The following is a 16,772-nucleotide window of genomic DNA, read 5'->3' on the forward strand; positions in this document are numbered from 1 at the left end:
AATCCAAGATGATCCGAGGCTGGCTATCTTCTGGTGGCCCACACTTGTAACATGGGAGACACTTGCACATCCTTTATGCCGACAAATTCTGGGCACAAACACTGATCCCCTTGCTGCGGACATTCTCTGTCCCTCTCCTCCCCACCTCCCACCAACTTGCCTCAACCAGCCTCTACCTTTCAGATTTCTCAGGAATAAGTCAGACACCCGTGCACTGGGGCCCCAACTACACACACTGCTGATGGGAGTATAAATTGGCAGAATCATTTCAGAGAACAATTTGGCAATAGCTAATAAAGTTGTAAAGTTCCTAGAAAATCCACTTCTAAGGATTTATTTGGTGAATCTTTGCACATGGTGTTAATTGCTACTCTGTAAGAACATTAAAGTAGAAGCAACCTAACTTCCAAATTATGGGTTAGTGACACAACGAACAGTGAAGATTAACTGGAGATTTGTCAACTGGATAAGTCTTGAAAGTATAATTTTGAGAAAGGAGAAAGGTGCAGAATGATAGGTACAGTATGATTCCATTTAATTACATGCCTAAATGTTCTAAGGAACGCATTTACTTACCGGTATAAGAACAATGCATGGGAAAAATGATACACACTTTCCTTAGGGTGTGGTTACAGCGGAGGAGAGGCCGACTGGGATGGAGGAGGATCTCGTTCTCTATTCTATTTAAAAGAATGCAGTTTTAATTTTAAATTCCATCATACTTGTGGGTCCATAGGTGTTTACCGTGTTACTCTGAGTAATTCACTGAAAATACTTTATTTAAAAAGTAGCAGAAGGGAGTCAGGGAGTGAAAGCTGGCTGTCCAGAGTCCATAGCAACGGCTGTACACTCCCGACAGACAGCTGTAAAATTTTGCTCGGGCCTCCCGAAGGCACTGTAAGCCCTGCGGGTGCCGGTACCAGACCCTACCCAAGACGTTCCACTGCCGCTAGGAGAGAAGGTAAGGAGTGCAGGGAACACTTGCCATAACCCGTCTAGGGCAGCAGAAGGCTGATGTTTAAGAAACACAACAGCCTAGCAAACTCCCCATTACAGGGCCTCCTCCCTGAGGAAGCCTGCCAAATCTCTGCAAGGCGTGATCCTAGCGAGTGGTGAGCCCTTCTAAGGAAGAGTCCGAACAGCACCGTCCGTTTTGTCCCTTGCCTAGCGCAGAACCTACTAGGTTAGGTATTCGGAACTCAAGGAACTTTTGCAGAGTGAATCAATGAGGGGGGGAGGGGCTCCCGGTCGGGCGAATACAATGGGGTGTGTGGAATAAGGCGAACCTCTAGGTTGGCCCCAAAGTTCCCGGTAGTGTGAGTCCCAAGCTGACAGCACCACAGCAAGGGCCTACGCGATTCCCGGTTCTAGCGCGCCGGGTACTTTTTGGCTCAGCCCCACCCACCACGCACGCTCGCCTTTCCCCGCCCCTTCCGGAGGCTCGCCGCGCGCACGCGCCCTCCCGTCCGCGCTTTGTTGCGAAAGCAAGGGGGCGAGGTCCTGCGGTCCCGGCGCGCCGCGCGCATAGGCGCGGCGGGCGGGGCGGAGGATGGAGGCGGTAGCGTCCGCTGCAACGGTTGGGGCTGCGCGTGAGAAGGTGGCGGTATAGGCGCCCGGGCTGGTTGGAGGCCGGCGACGGCCGGGGCATGGCGGGAGACGGTCTCCGTTGGGCTCCCTGAGGTGCGCTCCCTGAAGTCCCGGGGAGCCGTGGTCCATGGGCTCGCTGAGCAGCCGAGTGCTGCGCCACCCGGGACGAGCCCGAGCCCAGCAGGAGCCGGGTTCTGGGGCGGGGGGCTCGACTCGCAGGCCGGAGGCTGGCGGCGATGCGGCCGGCCACGGCTTCTGTTACTGCCCGGGCAGCCGCAAGCGCAAGCGGAGCAGCGGGGCCTTCTGCTACTGTCACCCCGACTCCGAGACAGACGAGGATGAGGAGGAAGGGGACGAGCAGCAGCGGCTCCTCAACACCCCGCGCAGGTAAGTGCAGGGACGCGTCCGCACCTGTTGGGCGGTTCCAGGGCCGCGCCTGCGGACAATCCCGGCGCCGGCTGCACTTCGGGGTGCGGTGCTGGCCAGCGGGTGAGGACCATATGCGCCCTTGACCGGGAAGCGTGGGAGCCAGCCCGATGCGCGGCGGATGGGGAGCGCCTTAGGAGACGCCTGGCGTTCTGGATTATAAACCACAGACGCTGCCCGAGTGGCATTACAGCCCCAGGATGAGACTGGTAAACGCCAAGCCTCATTAAACCTCAGACTGGAACGGCTGGCTGGCCTTTGTCCTGAGTGGGTGGCAGGAGAATGAGTTGTTTTGCATCCGGTTACCTTAAGCCTCCCCACCCCCCCCCCCCGCTGTCTTCCACCAGTGTAAAGGGAAGTGATCACATACACGAGGAGTTCTCTTTAACTGTAAAGGCGAAGTTTATCAATACTGTACATGTGTTTCTTACCACGAACAAAGTCTTTCAGAGTCTCTAGTACTTGAACGCTGACCGTGGGTGTGTGTCAGTCAGTGCTGCAACTTGCTTAACCTTTTTTCAAAGAGTTGAAAAACAGGGTGTTTACTTGTGAATTAGAAAATCAGAATGTAGCTTATGCGTAGAATGTTTTCACATAAAGCAATCTGGTTGCCTTTTTTTTTTTTTAAGATAATCATTGGGGTCACATAAATGTAATTTATTAAATGAAATTTTAGAAAAATATTTTTAAAAAGTTTGCTACACAAGTGTAACTTAATTATTGTAAAATAAAAGTATTATGGATTATGTCTGTTAATAGTTTGATATCTAAGCAATCTTTCATAAGTTTTATATATGAATGCTTGTATTTATTTACAAAAATGAACACCACCTTCACCTCCCCCCTCCCTTTTCACCCCCACCACCTTTGTGGAGAGTCAGTCTAATATAAGGAGCTCAGATTCTGAGTTCTAGTCTGGATTCTGTGCTTAATAGCTTTAATTCCTCATAAGTAAAGTGGAGTTGATAATACTTGGCTTTTAGGGTTTGACGAATACTTGATTGTGTATAATGCGCGGTGCCTGATGTTGAAGCACTCAGTAAATATTATGTCTCCTTGATAATTTGGCACCCTTTATCATTACAAAATGTCTCTCTTTGTCCCTAGTAAATTTCCATTATTACTTTCTTTTGATAAGTGTTTAAAAGGTACATCTTTTCCATTTTCCTTTTATATCTTTTAATAGATATCTTGGAGAGAGCATGTAATTGGGTTTTTTTTTTTAATCCTTTAGGATAATCTCTGCCATTTAATTATTTTTTTAGACCACTTATATTTAATGTCATTATTGAAATCTATGTCAGGGTCCATTCAAAAGAGAAATTATGCTGTAATTTGAACAGGGAAATATTAATATAACCATTATTTGCAAGTAATGGGGAATTAACTAGTGAAGGTAAAGTATTGAGGTAAAGAGATCTCTAAAAATATACAGGAATAGAGGATTTAAAGGTGCAATCACAACTTCTCAGACTGAAACAGAATACCCAAGAAAGAAACAAATTTGGAATATAGCCATCTTTCCCCACCTGAGATTCAGATCCTGGAGATGGTATGGCTATAGTCCACACTAGACGGTAGAGAAGTTTGCTGTGATGTGGTAGGCCAAGGTGAGAAAGCAGGCAGCTGCCTGTTGGGTTGCCAACAAACTTGCCTGGAGCCTGTCTAGCCCACAGAGCCAAAAATATTTACTCTCCAGACCTTTATAGAAAAGCTTTGCCAACCCCTGAACTACGCGAGTTGGCTAGAATGGAAAGTCTTTAAAGCAAATGCTTATTAGAAAATACATGGAGAATTTAGTATGTTTTGTTATCAGTGGAAGATGCCTGGTTATTCAGCCTGGCATGGATGAGGAGTGTAAGAAAATATTAAGACCTAGAAATATGTATGTTGGCACCAGTTATGCTCCCTGAGGTTGTCTGATGCACTCTGCCATCTCAACCAACTACACCATGAAAAACTGTGGCTTCCAAGCCAAACTTCCACTTCGTTCACACCTTTTGACAACTGTATTTTTTACTTTTATGTTAGATAACTATTAACACTCAGCTGTTCTGTACCCAGATTTTCTGTGTTTGCTGTGCCTAGACTGTCTTTAAAATTTTGAAACCAGTAAACAGTATTTGTTGTTAGAATTATGTAAATACTGTTCACCTCAAAGTCAAATAGTGTGATAGGATTATAAATGATACTTCCTGGGTGCAGTGTCACAACTCCTTGTTTTTCTATTGGAGACATTTTCTAACCTCACGTTTAAGTGCCATCTTTTTTCTATGTTCCATCAAGTGCTCAAATTCAGGCCCTGTTTTCATTTGTATCTTATTGCAATAGTTCCCTTTTTTGTTTGCTTTTTCATTTTCCTAGTTTCTAACTGCCTCCCCCCTTCTCACCATTGACAAAAGAGTAATATTCCTTCATAATATATTCAGGTTTTCCTATCTTTCCAAACATAGTTTCATGGTGTTCTCCTCCAAACCCAAGACCCCTGCTCTTGAGTCCCTTCATCTTCCTGTTCCATTCTGGATCCATTGCTCTCCAGGTCTGAGCTTATCCTGGGACTTAATTTTACCACATCTCTAGGATTGGATCTACTGTTTTCTGTAGTCTTTTTTTTCTGTAGTCTTTTCTTTTCTGCGTCTTTTCTTTCTCGCTCATTTTAGAGAAGTGCATCCGCCTGTATCTTCCTCAGAAGGATGCAAAAGGAGGTAATTCGGGCTTATCTAAATGTAAATTTAGACTTTTACCTTATTCATCCTTTGAATACAGATATTTAAAATAACTTCATATATAACTTCATACCTTTGAGGACATTACTTCATTGTCTTCTAGCCTACAGTGTGGATGAAAAATTGGATTCTGGTCTAATTCTTTTTTTTTTTTGTAGGTGACCTTTTTTTCTCTGGAAATTTTGGGATTTTTTTCTTTGGTATTTTGGAATTTAACTAGAATGTGCTTAAGTGTGGGTTTTTTAATGCCTCAATACTTGGTTGATCCTTAAAATCTGGACACTAGTTTGGAGAAATTTTCTTCCATTAATCTCTTCCATGATTTCCTTTTTCCTGTTATCTTTGTTTTTTCTTTCTTGGACTCCTCTTAACCAGATTCTGGGTTTCTTGAATTCTACCTCTTTCTCTTTTCGTTTTTGTTTTGTTTTGTTTTCCTTTTTAGTTTTTGTTGTTGTTGTTTTATATTCTGGGAAATTTCCTTAACTTTCTCAGTCAGCCTCTGTTTTGGCTTTGTAATTTCAGTAACCATGTTTTTAGTCTCTAAGAGCTCTTTTTTCCCTTGTTTCCTTTATCGTAAAAACCATGTTTTTAGTCTCTAAGAGCTCTTTTTTCCCTTGTTTCCTTTATAAATGTAGTAATCTCAGATATTTAGCTACACTAATTTTAGAGTGTTTTAAGTTCTCTCTTCCCTGAATTAATATATTTCCTCTGGGGCCAGTTTCTCTCTTTTTAATAGTCCTTAGTGCTCCTAATTCTCTTCATGTTGTGTCATCCTTGCTTGTCTTTTTATATTTAAGAATGAAAAACCTGTGTGTGTGTGTGTGTGTGTGTGTGTGTGTGTGTGTGTGTGTGTTTTAATTGAGTAAACCTATTTCTACTAAGCCTTCCCTTTAAGTAGGAAGACTGACTACAAAATTGGATGATGGGGTGAGTGAGTTTGTTTAGAGCAGAGATTCCCAAACTTTTTTTGTTCACAGCACAGCAGTTTTTTCCATGGTTCCTCTGGTCCTAAAGAAGTATCTCATAGTTAGGTTCAAACTACTGCTTAATAGTAGTAGATAGCATGGTATCTGAAAGATGTAGTAGATAGCATGGTATCTGAAAAAAGCGTTGCTGCCCTCGAATATAAAATATTCTACACGCATCCCTGAGTTTGGTGTGGTGCTCCAGGTGCTTCAACACATAGTTTGGGGACCATGATTCAGGGTGAATGTGTTAAGAGCTCACAGGCTACAGATTTCTCAAACACCAGAATGAGGATTGCTTTGTCGGGTGCCAACACCTACACTAAAATCTTGGCTTTTCCTGAGAGATTTGTCCTCTCCTTCTTAGAAGAGCCTTGGAATCTTTATGTCTGAATTATCTGTACTCTGGTTGTCTGTATTCTTTGTTCATACACTGTGGAAGAGGCCATTTTCAGCCTCACTTTTACCCTTTTGCTTCTCCTAAGACCCCTCCCCTCAACCCACACAGGCTTCTGAAGGGCAGATGGGCTTCAGCCTCCATCCTAGACCTTCATGATGCATTCCAGGCTGTGGCTTCTGCTGCTCTTTTCTATGCCATTTTATTTTCTAACCTCCAGATCCATCGAATTCTCTCATCAGGTGATAAGCCCACCCTTACTTTCTGCTGTTATGGGCTTAATCCTTTCTGTACTTTTAATCTTTTATGTAATTTGGGGATGGTGCCATCAGGGATTGGAAACTATATTGCCCCATTTATTTCTCAAAGTAACCCAGTAAGGTGGTTACTACTAATATCGTCTTTATATCTGGGGTAACTGAGCTGTGGTGGAGCTGGGACTCAAACCCAAGTCTCTCCACCACCAAAGCACGTGCTCTTTTTACTGTCTGTTGGGAAGACTTGTCAAACACATTGGTTCAAAACATCATCTGAAACACTTCATTTTCTTAAAGATTAAAATTTTTTAACTACCAAGAAAACTTGTCAGGATTATAAAAAGGTGTTCCTCGGCCTCTGCCTAGGGCTTTTCTTATTCATTAGACCATCTTGAACAATGATTATCAGACTTTAAAAAATATATAAATCATCTTTTAAATTAAATCTTAACGCAGAAATCCCTAAGTTGTGATGCTGTTCTAGTTGAAGTTAGGTGAGGATGCCCAGGGTTTGTTCCCCAGCTCTCTCTGGTGGCCCTGAAGACACTTCTCCATTGAGCATAGTTTTGAAAACCTTTTATGTAAGGCTGCAAATCATTGATCTAACGGGGGAAAAAAATGTTGTTTAGTTTAAAATGGTTTGGTACCAAAATAAGATTAAATCTAAATTATTCTAAAAATTACTTGGGTAGGTAAAATTTTTACTTTTGTTCTTAGTTTTGTAGTTGCATAGAAGTATCATTGCAGTTGTATTGAGATCCTCCATAGTACTATTCTCTAAACGAGGAAGTAAGCAAAAATCACTGTGCTGATCTACAGGTAATTCACTTAGTTCAACAATCACGATTTGCAAAAATGATGCACAATGAAAGGTCCCATCTAGCCACTATTAACCCTCTTAGGAATAGAGTACCCTATTAGATAACTACTGTTATTAGTTTCTTAGGTACTAATGTAAATTTGAATATTACATGCTTCTGTCCTTTTACGCAGTGGATAAGTTGGCTCTATTTCTTAGAAATTGAACAAAAGGAATATTTTGAGTTTTATGCAAAATCAGTAAAACATTCAGTTTTACACATATATAAAATTTGCTTTTCTTTTAACAGGAAAAAATTAAAGAGTACATCCAAGTACATTTATCAGACATTATTTTTGAATGGTGAAAATAGTGACATTAAGATTTGTGCTCTAGGAGAAGAGTGGAACTTACACAAAATATATTTATGTCAAGTAAGTATTTTATTTTTCTGTTTGAGTAAACAAGGTAGTTACTTAAAAATAGCTCAAACTCTTTCAAGTCATGTTCTTTCTAATTGCATTTCATAGCAGTCTCTTTGTACGGACAGTAGTTGTTTAAGTCCTGTCATCTGATTCCAAAGTCTTGTTTTATCAGAAATACAGCACACAGTTAGTATAGTCTAGAAAACAGATTTTGAATTTTCCTTGTCAACCAGACCAGCAAATATCTTTTGATCATTACTACAGTAAGGTTCTTATTTTGGTACCTTTTGTTGACAAAGGGAAAAAAGTTAGGGAAAAATGTCTAAAGTTAAGATTGCTGAATTTTTTTTAATGTAATTATTTAAACTAGATGAACTTAGCCAAAATATTATTTTGTAGATATGGTTGAAAATGAATAGAAAGTTCTTGACACTTACTCTTCTTTCCTTCTGGAAAATGCAGTTAAATTAAAGACCTAGCAAATACAGAGTAATTCATTTAGCTGATATACCTATTTGGTTTGTGTGCTGAAAATATTACCATCTTTGGTAATATTGTCGCCCCAATTTAAAGATTCAGAACTCTGAGAATGAAAGAAAATGTTGCTCTAATGGCTCAAATATTTTACTCATTTATTCTTTCATCAAATCTATCTATTCTTTCTTCAAATCATTGTTCTAGGCACTGGGAATAGAACAGTGAACAATTCAGTTTTTATCCTATGGAGTTTATAATTTCTCTCTTCTTCACCGTTTGACAGTAATTACTGGTAAGACAGTATAGTATAAGATTTTCAGTAGAAATATTTTAAAAGAACTTTTTCTATAACAATTTAATCATAGCGGTTTTTATTTAATTTTTTTGAACAAGTTTACTTTGGCTTGAAATATATAGTTCAGGGAATATATCAGAATATTGGTCTCAACTTGAGGATAGGGTCCATAACTTTTTTTTTTAATCACTAAAAGCAGTTTTGTGGATTTAAGGATGAGAATGCCTCAGTGAAGGCTTTCCCTCTCAAGAACAACTATATTCATTATAGTATAAACCATATGCTGAAATATAGTAAGCCCCTAAGGACAGAAACAATGTCTGTTTTGTTTACTGCTATATTCACAGTGCCTTATACATACTAAGTATTCAGTAAAATTAGTTACTCTTTGATGTATTCCAAAGTATTCAAATTATGGAAGGTGCTATCTAGAAGGTAACTAAAGGCTTCATCCATTCTGGTACCTTTCCAAGAATTTAGGTCCATTCTGGAATTTTCTGACTAGATTCAACTTTAGATTAATCCTGATTTCTGGGGGTCATCCCATTTATAGCCACCAACAGTAAGGATTTAACAGTAGGAAGGTTCTTAGTCTTCACTTGTTCTCAGTGCATGATCTTGTATTTACCTTATGTGTTGTCATAGGTTTATGAGAGTCTTAAATATATGCTGTATTTTCTTGTTTTTTTTTTTTTTTTTAAAGATTTTATTTATTTATTTGAGAGAGAGACAGTGAGAGAGAGCATGAGCGAGGAGAAGGTCAGAGGGAGAAGCAGACTCCCCATGGAGCTGGGAGTCCGATGCGGGACTCGATCCCGGGACTCCGGGATCATGACCTGAGCCGAAGGCAGTCGTCCAACCAACTGAGCCACCCAGGCACCCAATATATGCTGTATTTTCTAAGCTTAAATTTAGAATGCCATTGAGAAGGAAAACGTACCTGTAATAGACCTAGAAATTGTTTGAACTAAGTAAAAAAACTAATGTAAGGTTCAAAAGTAATATAGGAATTCAGTTCAGATAGTAATATGAGAATTTGGTTTAATTTTCATTAAATTGATACTAAACAAAGTATTTTGACATACCTAAAATATCCTTAATTTCATTATCCTATAGACAAATTTAGCTATTCTTTTTCTCCTAAAATAATATGGATTCATTTTGTTAGAAGAATTACTTGGAATTAGAAATGGGAGAATAATTTGGAAGACACAGAAAGTACTGGATAATTGGGTGTTTTGTTTTGTTTTTTAAGTCTGGCTACTTTTCTAGTATGTTCAGTGGTTCTTGGAAAGAATCCAGCATGAATATTATTGAACTGGAGATTCCGGACCAGAATATTGATATAGAAGGTAACCATCACCATAATTACTATTATTTAAAAATTATAACATAACCTTTTTATGCTTTTGGTAGAAAATAAATATTTTCTTCCAACCTTATAGGCTAGAAGAAAGCTTCATTTAATACCCCAGAGTGTCAGCTTTGTATTCATTTTCTCAGCTCCATAGTTTTTACCAATTCTGTTCTATCTGTTCCTAATCTACTTGTAGACCTTATCAATCTGTTTACTGTTCATAATTATATCTGCCTGGGATACGGAGGATGTAGGGTGAAGGAGGGAAGAGTATGACTCTTTTAAAAAAACACATAGAAAAGCTGGTTAAAAAAAAAAAGGAAAGAAAAGAAAAGCTGGTATATAGTGTTTATTGATTATTTCCCATGTATGAAGACTTTCTCTGGGAACAAGAGGGTATGAATCATGTAATCAGTGTTTAAGAGCTCTGAGTTCTTAGATGAGGAAGCTGAGAGGCCCAGAGGATTTAGGGACTTATTTTAGGCCTCAGCCGTTTAGTGAGCCTCAGTGGTCCTGTCACTCTCCTAATTCCTGTTCCACTTCTCGTTCTCTGCTCCCCTCTTTGATTGCCCAAGTGTAAGTACCCAGTACTCACAACATAGGCAAAGAGAAAAGTTAAGGATATTTATAAAACACATGCAAGAGTGACAGTGGAGAGAAGGAAGGACAGGCCTAGATAGCTGTGGTGGCTCAGGGAGAGTGTTTCATGGAGTGGACCAGGTGCTATTCCCCACTCCCCAAGAAGGAAGCACTGAAAGCATCAGGGTTAAGATCATCATGGGGTCTGTGTTGCTTAATGATTGGTCTACTCAGGGTATCTTTATAAAACTTTTTCCAAGAGTATCTTAATATCAAGATTAGTTGTAGAAGAATTCAGCTCTGTTAGGTAGAATAAATGGCAATTTGTAACATTGTTATTAAATTAGCACCATTAATCAGTTACCATTACTAGCATTTTAAATAGTGATACTTCTCTTAACCTTTTATGTACATACTACATTTTGATATATGTCTTCAAGTATAAAGATGGTCATTATTGTTATTTTTGTAATACTTTTATAGATGTCACTGTTATTTCATTCCCTGGGTCTACTTTGGCTTTCAGCACTGCAGGTTGCCTTTGGGTCGCTATATAGAGATGATGTCTTAATAAAGCCCAGTCGAGTTATTGCCATTTTGGCAGCAGCTTGTATGTTGCAGTTGGTGAGTATGCACATTCTTCAAAGAAAGGATCACAGTTGGATCTTTGTTTCAAAGTATATATTCTAGGGGCACCTGGGTGGCTCAGTGGGTTAAAGCCCCTGCTTTTGGCTCAGGTCATGATCCTGGGGTCCTGGGATCAAGCCCCGTGTCGGGCTCTCTGCTCAGCAGGGAGCCTGCTTCCCTTCCTCTCTCTCTGCCTGTGTCTCTGCCTACTTGTGATCTTTCTCTGTGTCAAATAAATAAATAAAAATCTTTAAAAAAAAAAAGTATCTATTCTAAAAACAAAAAGCTTAGCTTTTTATAATTTTTAAAAATAAAAATGAAATGTGTAAATATGTCATTTGTGATAAGTCACTTAAAATGCTTAACCCAAAAAAATATAAAGTAAAATGCTCAGTGAAAACCGATTTATTATAACTCAGGGGGTCATCCCGTCTGTGTAAGATGAATGCAAGCTATTTCAGTGTAGATACCTTAGAATTACTAAAATGTAAGAGTTTACTTGTCTAAGTCCATTTATAGATCTCTATTCATTAATGATTTATCTTGACTGTTATTAAGCAGATCACTTACGATTACAAATTTATTTAGGTCATGGGTTTGAAAAACATTGAGTGCCCACTTTGTCAACTTTTTCTTAATTATGAAATAATTGTGGTAAACCACATAAATATATATAATCCATTGGTAGAATGACAGATTTGTTCTTTCAACAGAAGTATATTGAGCAATGTGTCAAACTAGGCATAGGAATTTAAAGGTAAATTAAGACATAGTACCCGCCTTCTGGAAACTCACAATATAATGTGTGTGTGGAATGGGGGAGGGAGGGTTGATAAATAGACCCAGAGATAAAGTGAGAACTGCCCACTATTATAGATACGATAATAAACATTCTGTAGGATTTAGCAGATGAACAGAGGGAGTGGTTAGTTTAGCTTGGTGGTACAAAGGAGGAGGTTGAGTTTTGAAAACTGAAAACTTATTTATCTTGCAAAAAAGAGGGGAAGGTAGCATTTTCTACAGAGCAAATTAATACTCAGAGATGTGAAACAGTAGAGGATCAGAGAATCTGAGTGGAACATGTCTCTAGCACAGAGATAAGAAGCTCCAGCACAATCAAAGAAGGGTTGCAGGGAGCATAACAGAGGCCAGACTGTGAAAATCCCTCTATACCTTAGACTTTATATGTAGGTATGCAAGTGAGGGATGGGACAGAGGGAGAGAATCCTCAAGCGGACTCTCTTCTAAGCACAGGACCCCATGGGGCTTGGTCCCATGACCCATGAGACCATGACCTGAACTGAAACCAAGAGTTGGACACCCAACCAACTGAGCCACCCATGTTCCCCTTAAAGGGGAACAATCAAAAGTTTTAGATCAAATCAAAAAGTTTTAGAAAGTTTACTTAAGAAGTTTTAGAAAGAGTGCAGAAATAACGTAAAGGATGTATTGAAGAAAAAATTAGTAGATTAGAGACAAAATCTTATTGCAGAAGTCCAAGTGAGCGTCTAAAGTAGGGCAGTAGCAATAAGCATGGGGAGGAAAAACAGGATCAAAGAAAGATTAATCAAGGATAATCCACTGGACTTGGTGACAAGGTGTTAAGAGGAAAGCGGAGGAGGTTAAGAGGGGAGTAGTCTCAAATAACTTTCAGGTAAGTTTAAAATCCTTAAGGAAGGTCAGTATTTTATTTGATCTTTAGAAAAAGTTCACTAAGTTTCCTTTTCTGTGACATTTGTATACTTATTTATTTGAAGTATTAGTAAATAGCTTGCTCAATATACTTAGCTGGGATCATTTAATTTTTTAAATTTGTCATCCTTTCAGTACTTATTTTCAACAAGTACACTTTATTTTCTAACTTTAGTCCTTTTGGTTTTGTCGTAAACCCATTTTCTGCATCATCTTTATGACTTAACGTACTAACTTAATAATACACTTGCATGATGAATATGTTTCAGAAGTTTAGGTAAAAAGTGACATTCTTTCCATATATTGAATAAAATTAGTTCATTTGAAATCTTACATATAAACATTTCAGATTAATATTTTAGTGTAAATAGTAATGTATTTGTTTTAGGTGCATCTCTTAGAAGTTGATAAGTGTTTTATACTTTAATAAACACTTTCTGATGATTCATACTGTTTACTTGTCTATCACATGGTCACCTGAGTATGTTAAAAGATCTTAATTTGAAAAGAACAGGAAACCAGACATAATGCTGCTTAAATTTGCAAAGTTCCCAGAGAGGGGAAGAATAAAAAAGAAAGAGAATAGCAATATTCAGCTCTACTTTACTGCCTTACTGCTTTTACTCCCTCCATTCTGTTTTTCAATTCCAAGTATTTAGTTGAATACTTGCTGGATTTTTTTTTTCAGTATTTTTATTGGACTTAAAAATTTAGGCTTGCTGCACTTAATGAGTTTTCTTTCTTTTCTTTCCTTCTTCCTTTTTTTTTTACTTTTTAATATGTAAAAGCACATATTCAGAGCTAATTTTTCCCACGTGAAATGGGCCTTTCCAGTGCTTATTTATATTTACAGGATGGTTTAATACAGCAGTGTGGTGAGACAATGAAGGAAACAATTAATGTGAAAACTGTATGTGGCTATTACACATCAGCAGGGACCTATGGATTAGATTCTGTAAAGAAAAAGTGAGTTACCTTTTTTATTTTTCCTCCCATCCCACTTGTGGGAATTTGGCTGCTTTGGTTTCTTAAGAGAATGTATAGCTGTAAGAAAGAAAAAAAAAATAGGGGACTAGAATTTTGTTATAAAAAGTTCTTTTTTACACTTGGATGAATTAGTAAATTCCTTGAAAGTGTTGTCTTTGTAAATGACCATGGGTGGGTTATACATGCTTATACGTGGCTTAGAAAAACTCTGGTCACTCCTTGCATTTTCTATTAATAGTTTTTAAGTAATAGGCATCATAGACATATTTATCAGCACACCTGCTGGCAATGGTTTTAACTCCTGAGTATTATAGTACCCATTTTCAAATTAGAAAGAAGGTAATAGAAGTGTGAAGGCCCCTGCATAAATGATGTAACACCAACTTGAAATGAGGTTTTCTTAATTAGAAATGCTCTTATTAATATAAAGAGAATATTTCCTTAATAACTGCTGACAAAAACAATACTAGATTTTTGGTTGTTAAATTTAAAAATTTGAGCATGTTCTGGCAAGACTAATTGTTTTTATTTTAACTGTAAGTCCTACTACATAAGACATAAACACAGGATTTTTTTTTATGTATCATGTAATAAATAATGCCATGTTTTAATTTCAGGTGCCTTGAATGGCTTCTCAACAATTTGATGACTCACCAGAATGTTGAACTTTTTAAGGAACTCAGGTATTTTAATTTTAAATAACATTGTAATTAATCACCCTAAAATAATGGTTATTTGTTAAAGTATGCATTTGCTTTATACAAAAATATATTACTTACGAAAAGTGAATAATTTAATGAAAGGTATCTTGACATCTATGAACTGAAGAAATGCTTCACGAATTTGTCATAAATCATATGTGTATTATGTCTACTATTTTAACTAATTTTGATTGAATAATTCACTGTTACTATAAAACTATAGAAAAATGTCAAGTGTTACCTTACCTTTGCTATGCTCTGAGAGAATCTAAAAGTTTGTTTTTTGTGTGTTTTCTTTTGTTTTTTTAAAGATTTATTTATTTGACAGAGAGCAAGAGAGACAGCCAGAGAGGGAACACAAGCAGGGGAAGTGGGAGAGGGACAAGCAGGCTTCCTGCAGAGCAGGGAGCCCAACTCAGGGCTCAATCTCGGACCCTGGGATTATGACCTGATATGAAGGCAGCTGCTTAATGACTGAGCCACCCAGGTGCCCTGAGAATCGAAAAGTTGATTTAAAAACCTTCTTTACCATTTCAAAATTTAAGTTTTAAAGATTTTATTTTTAGTAATCAGACCCAGTGTGGGGCTTGAACTCAGAGCCCTGAGATCAAGAGTTGCATGCTCCAACTGAGCCAGCCAGGCACCCCTGCAAAATTAAGGAAGTTGTTTTAAACTTTCTGCTAGGCCTGATGAAGTCAAATTCACAATCAGGTTGGCCTTTTGAATAACATCGGCTGATAATTCCTTCCTGCCTTCCTTCAACAAACACTTCTTGAATGTCCGCTATATACGAAGGTACTCTGTTAGGTGCTGTGAAGGATGCAGAGGTGATTATGTCATGGTTTCTGCTCTCGAAGAGATGAGTCCTGTGATGTCAACTTCACTGATTTGTTGGGGGTTTTTTTTGTGGGTTGTTTTTTTTGTTGTTGTTTTTCTTGCAAGGGTGGGTAGGGAAGTGGTGGGGGAAAAGATAAACATTTTTACATTTAAATACAATATGGAATAGAGAGAATTCAAGTTTCTTTGAGCTTTAAAGATGAAATACAAGAAATCATAGAAATGTTATTTTTTTGGCTAAGACCCATTTCCTGGATTCCTGGGTCCTTTCCTTTACTCTGCCCTTACGAGGTAACGGGTAGAAAAGTTTGAGAAGTATTTTTCTGCAAAAAAAATCATTACCTAATAATGGCAAGGTATAAACAAAGCTCTGCATTATGTTTGGTTTGAAAATCATCAGGGTACCTGGGTGGTTCAGTTGGTTAAGTGTCTGCTTTCAGCTCAGGTCATGATCTCAGAGTCCTAGGATCAAGCCCCACATCTGGCTCCTTGCTCAGTAGGGGAGGCTGCTTCTCCTTCTCCCTCTGCCTGCCTCTCTCCCAGGTTGTTCTCCATCTCTCTCTCTGTCAAATAAATAAAATCTTAAAAAAAAAAAAAAAAGAAAGAAAGAAAGAAAGAAAAGAAAAGAATTAGGAACAGTTTAATCTTTTTTCCTTTTTTAAATTTCTCATTGAGGTCTTTCAAAAAGAAGATAAATTGTAGTGGCCATCTTAAAAACCTAGAGGTTCTTCTGGTTTTTACGGCTTAAAGGAAGGGGGAGAAACAGCTGGTGATATATGTTCCACTCCAAATTTAAACTAATACATATTTCTTGATATTGCTCTTTAATAGTGATGAAAACATGCTTTAAGACTAAGCAATTCTCTTAACCCTCAATGTTAAAGGTTACTTTGAACATACAGATGTTTCAGTGAATTTTGATGAATGCCTTTTTTTTTTTTTTTTTTTTTTTTAAACAATGAATGGGCCGGAAAGGCAAAATAGGAACACTGCCACTCTATCAGGGCATAACAAAAGATACCTCATTGAGACCTTTTTTTAACTTGATTAATCAGCAGATCAAAGTTCTTTGTTTTCCTGTCAGTTCAAAGAAAGACCTTTCAGAGGATTCTCTCTGAATTAAAATATCCTTGTGCTCAGATAGGTTATTTCTGTCTAAGATTCTTTGTGTTGGGCAAAAAGACTGATGTCATTTTCTTTTCATAAGAAAGACTTAAATTTTTTAGTTCCACCAAGATGTTTTAGCTGTGCATGAGGATAAACTCACTATACCTCTCTTTTTCTTTTCTAGTATAAATGTCATGAAACAGCTCATTGGTTCATCTAACTTATTTGTGATGCAAGTGGAGATGGATGTGTACACAGCTCTTAAAAAGGTATTGACATAATAGTATGTAAGGGCATCACCTCAGCATTACTTATAATAGTGAAAAACTGGACACAGCTGGTGTCCAGTGATAAAGGAATGGTGTAAATATAAGAAATGCTAAAGGAAATATGCCAAAATGTTAAAAAAAAACTTTGTTTGCTAACATGAGTGATTTTAATTTCATTCTTTAAACTTGTCAACCTTTAAAGTACAATAGCCAGTTATTTTACCAGCAAAATGGATTTATTTGGGAATAGTAGAGCAGTTGG

The 16,772-nt window shown here is 38.0% G+C and overlaps 1 protein-coding gene across 1 annotated transcript in view; it reads left to right on the forward strand.

The window, feature by feature from the left end:
• Positions 1 to 1,460: 1,460 nt before the first annotated feature.
• The window catches only part of GMCL1 (germ cell-less 1, spermatogenesis associated), a 38,723-nt gene continuing 23,411 nt past the window's right edge, over positions 1,461 to 16,772 (forward strand). Inside the window, exons 1-7 of the mRNA XM_032352347.1 lie at positions 1,461 to 1,974; positions 7,468 to 7,591; positions 9,610 to 9,706; positions 10,817 to 10,914; positions 13,463 to 13,575; positions 14,214 to 14,279; positions 16,426 to 16,510. Of these exons, the coding sequence (XP_032208238.1) occupies positions 1,715 to 1,974; positions 7,468 to 7,591; positions 9,610 to 9,706; positions 10,817 to 10,914; positions 13,463 to 13,575; positions 14,214 to 14,279; positions 16,426 to 16,510 (843 nt within the window). The 5' untranslated portion in view covers positions 1,461 to 1,714. The remainder of the gene's footprint in view (positions 1,975 to 7,467; positions 7,592 to 9,609; positions 9,707 to 10,816; positions 10,915 to 13,462; positions 13,576 to 14,213; positions 14,280 to 16,425; positions 16,511 to 16,772) is intronic.

Source organism: Mustela erminea, chromosome 7 (assembly GCF_009829155.1).
Source record: "Mustela erminea isolate mMusErm1 chromosome 7, mMusErm1.Pri, whole genome shotgun sequence".
In the NCBI taxonomy this organism is placed as follows: Eukaryota; Metazoa; Chordata; class Mammalia; order Carnivora; family Mustelidae; genus Mustela; species Mustela erminea.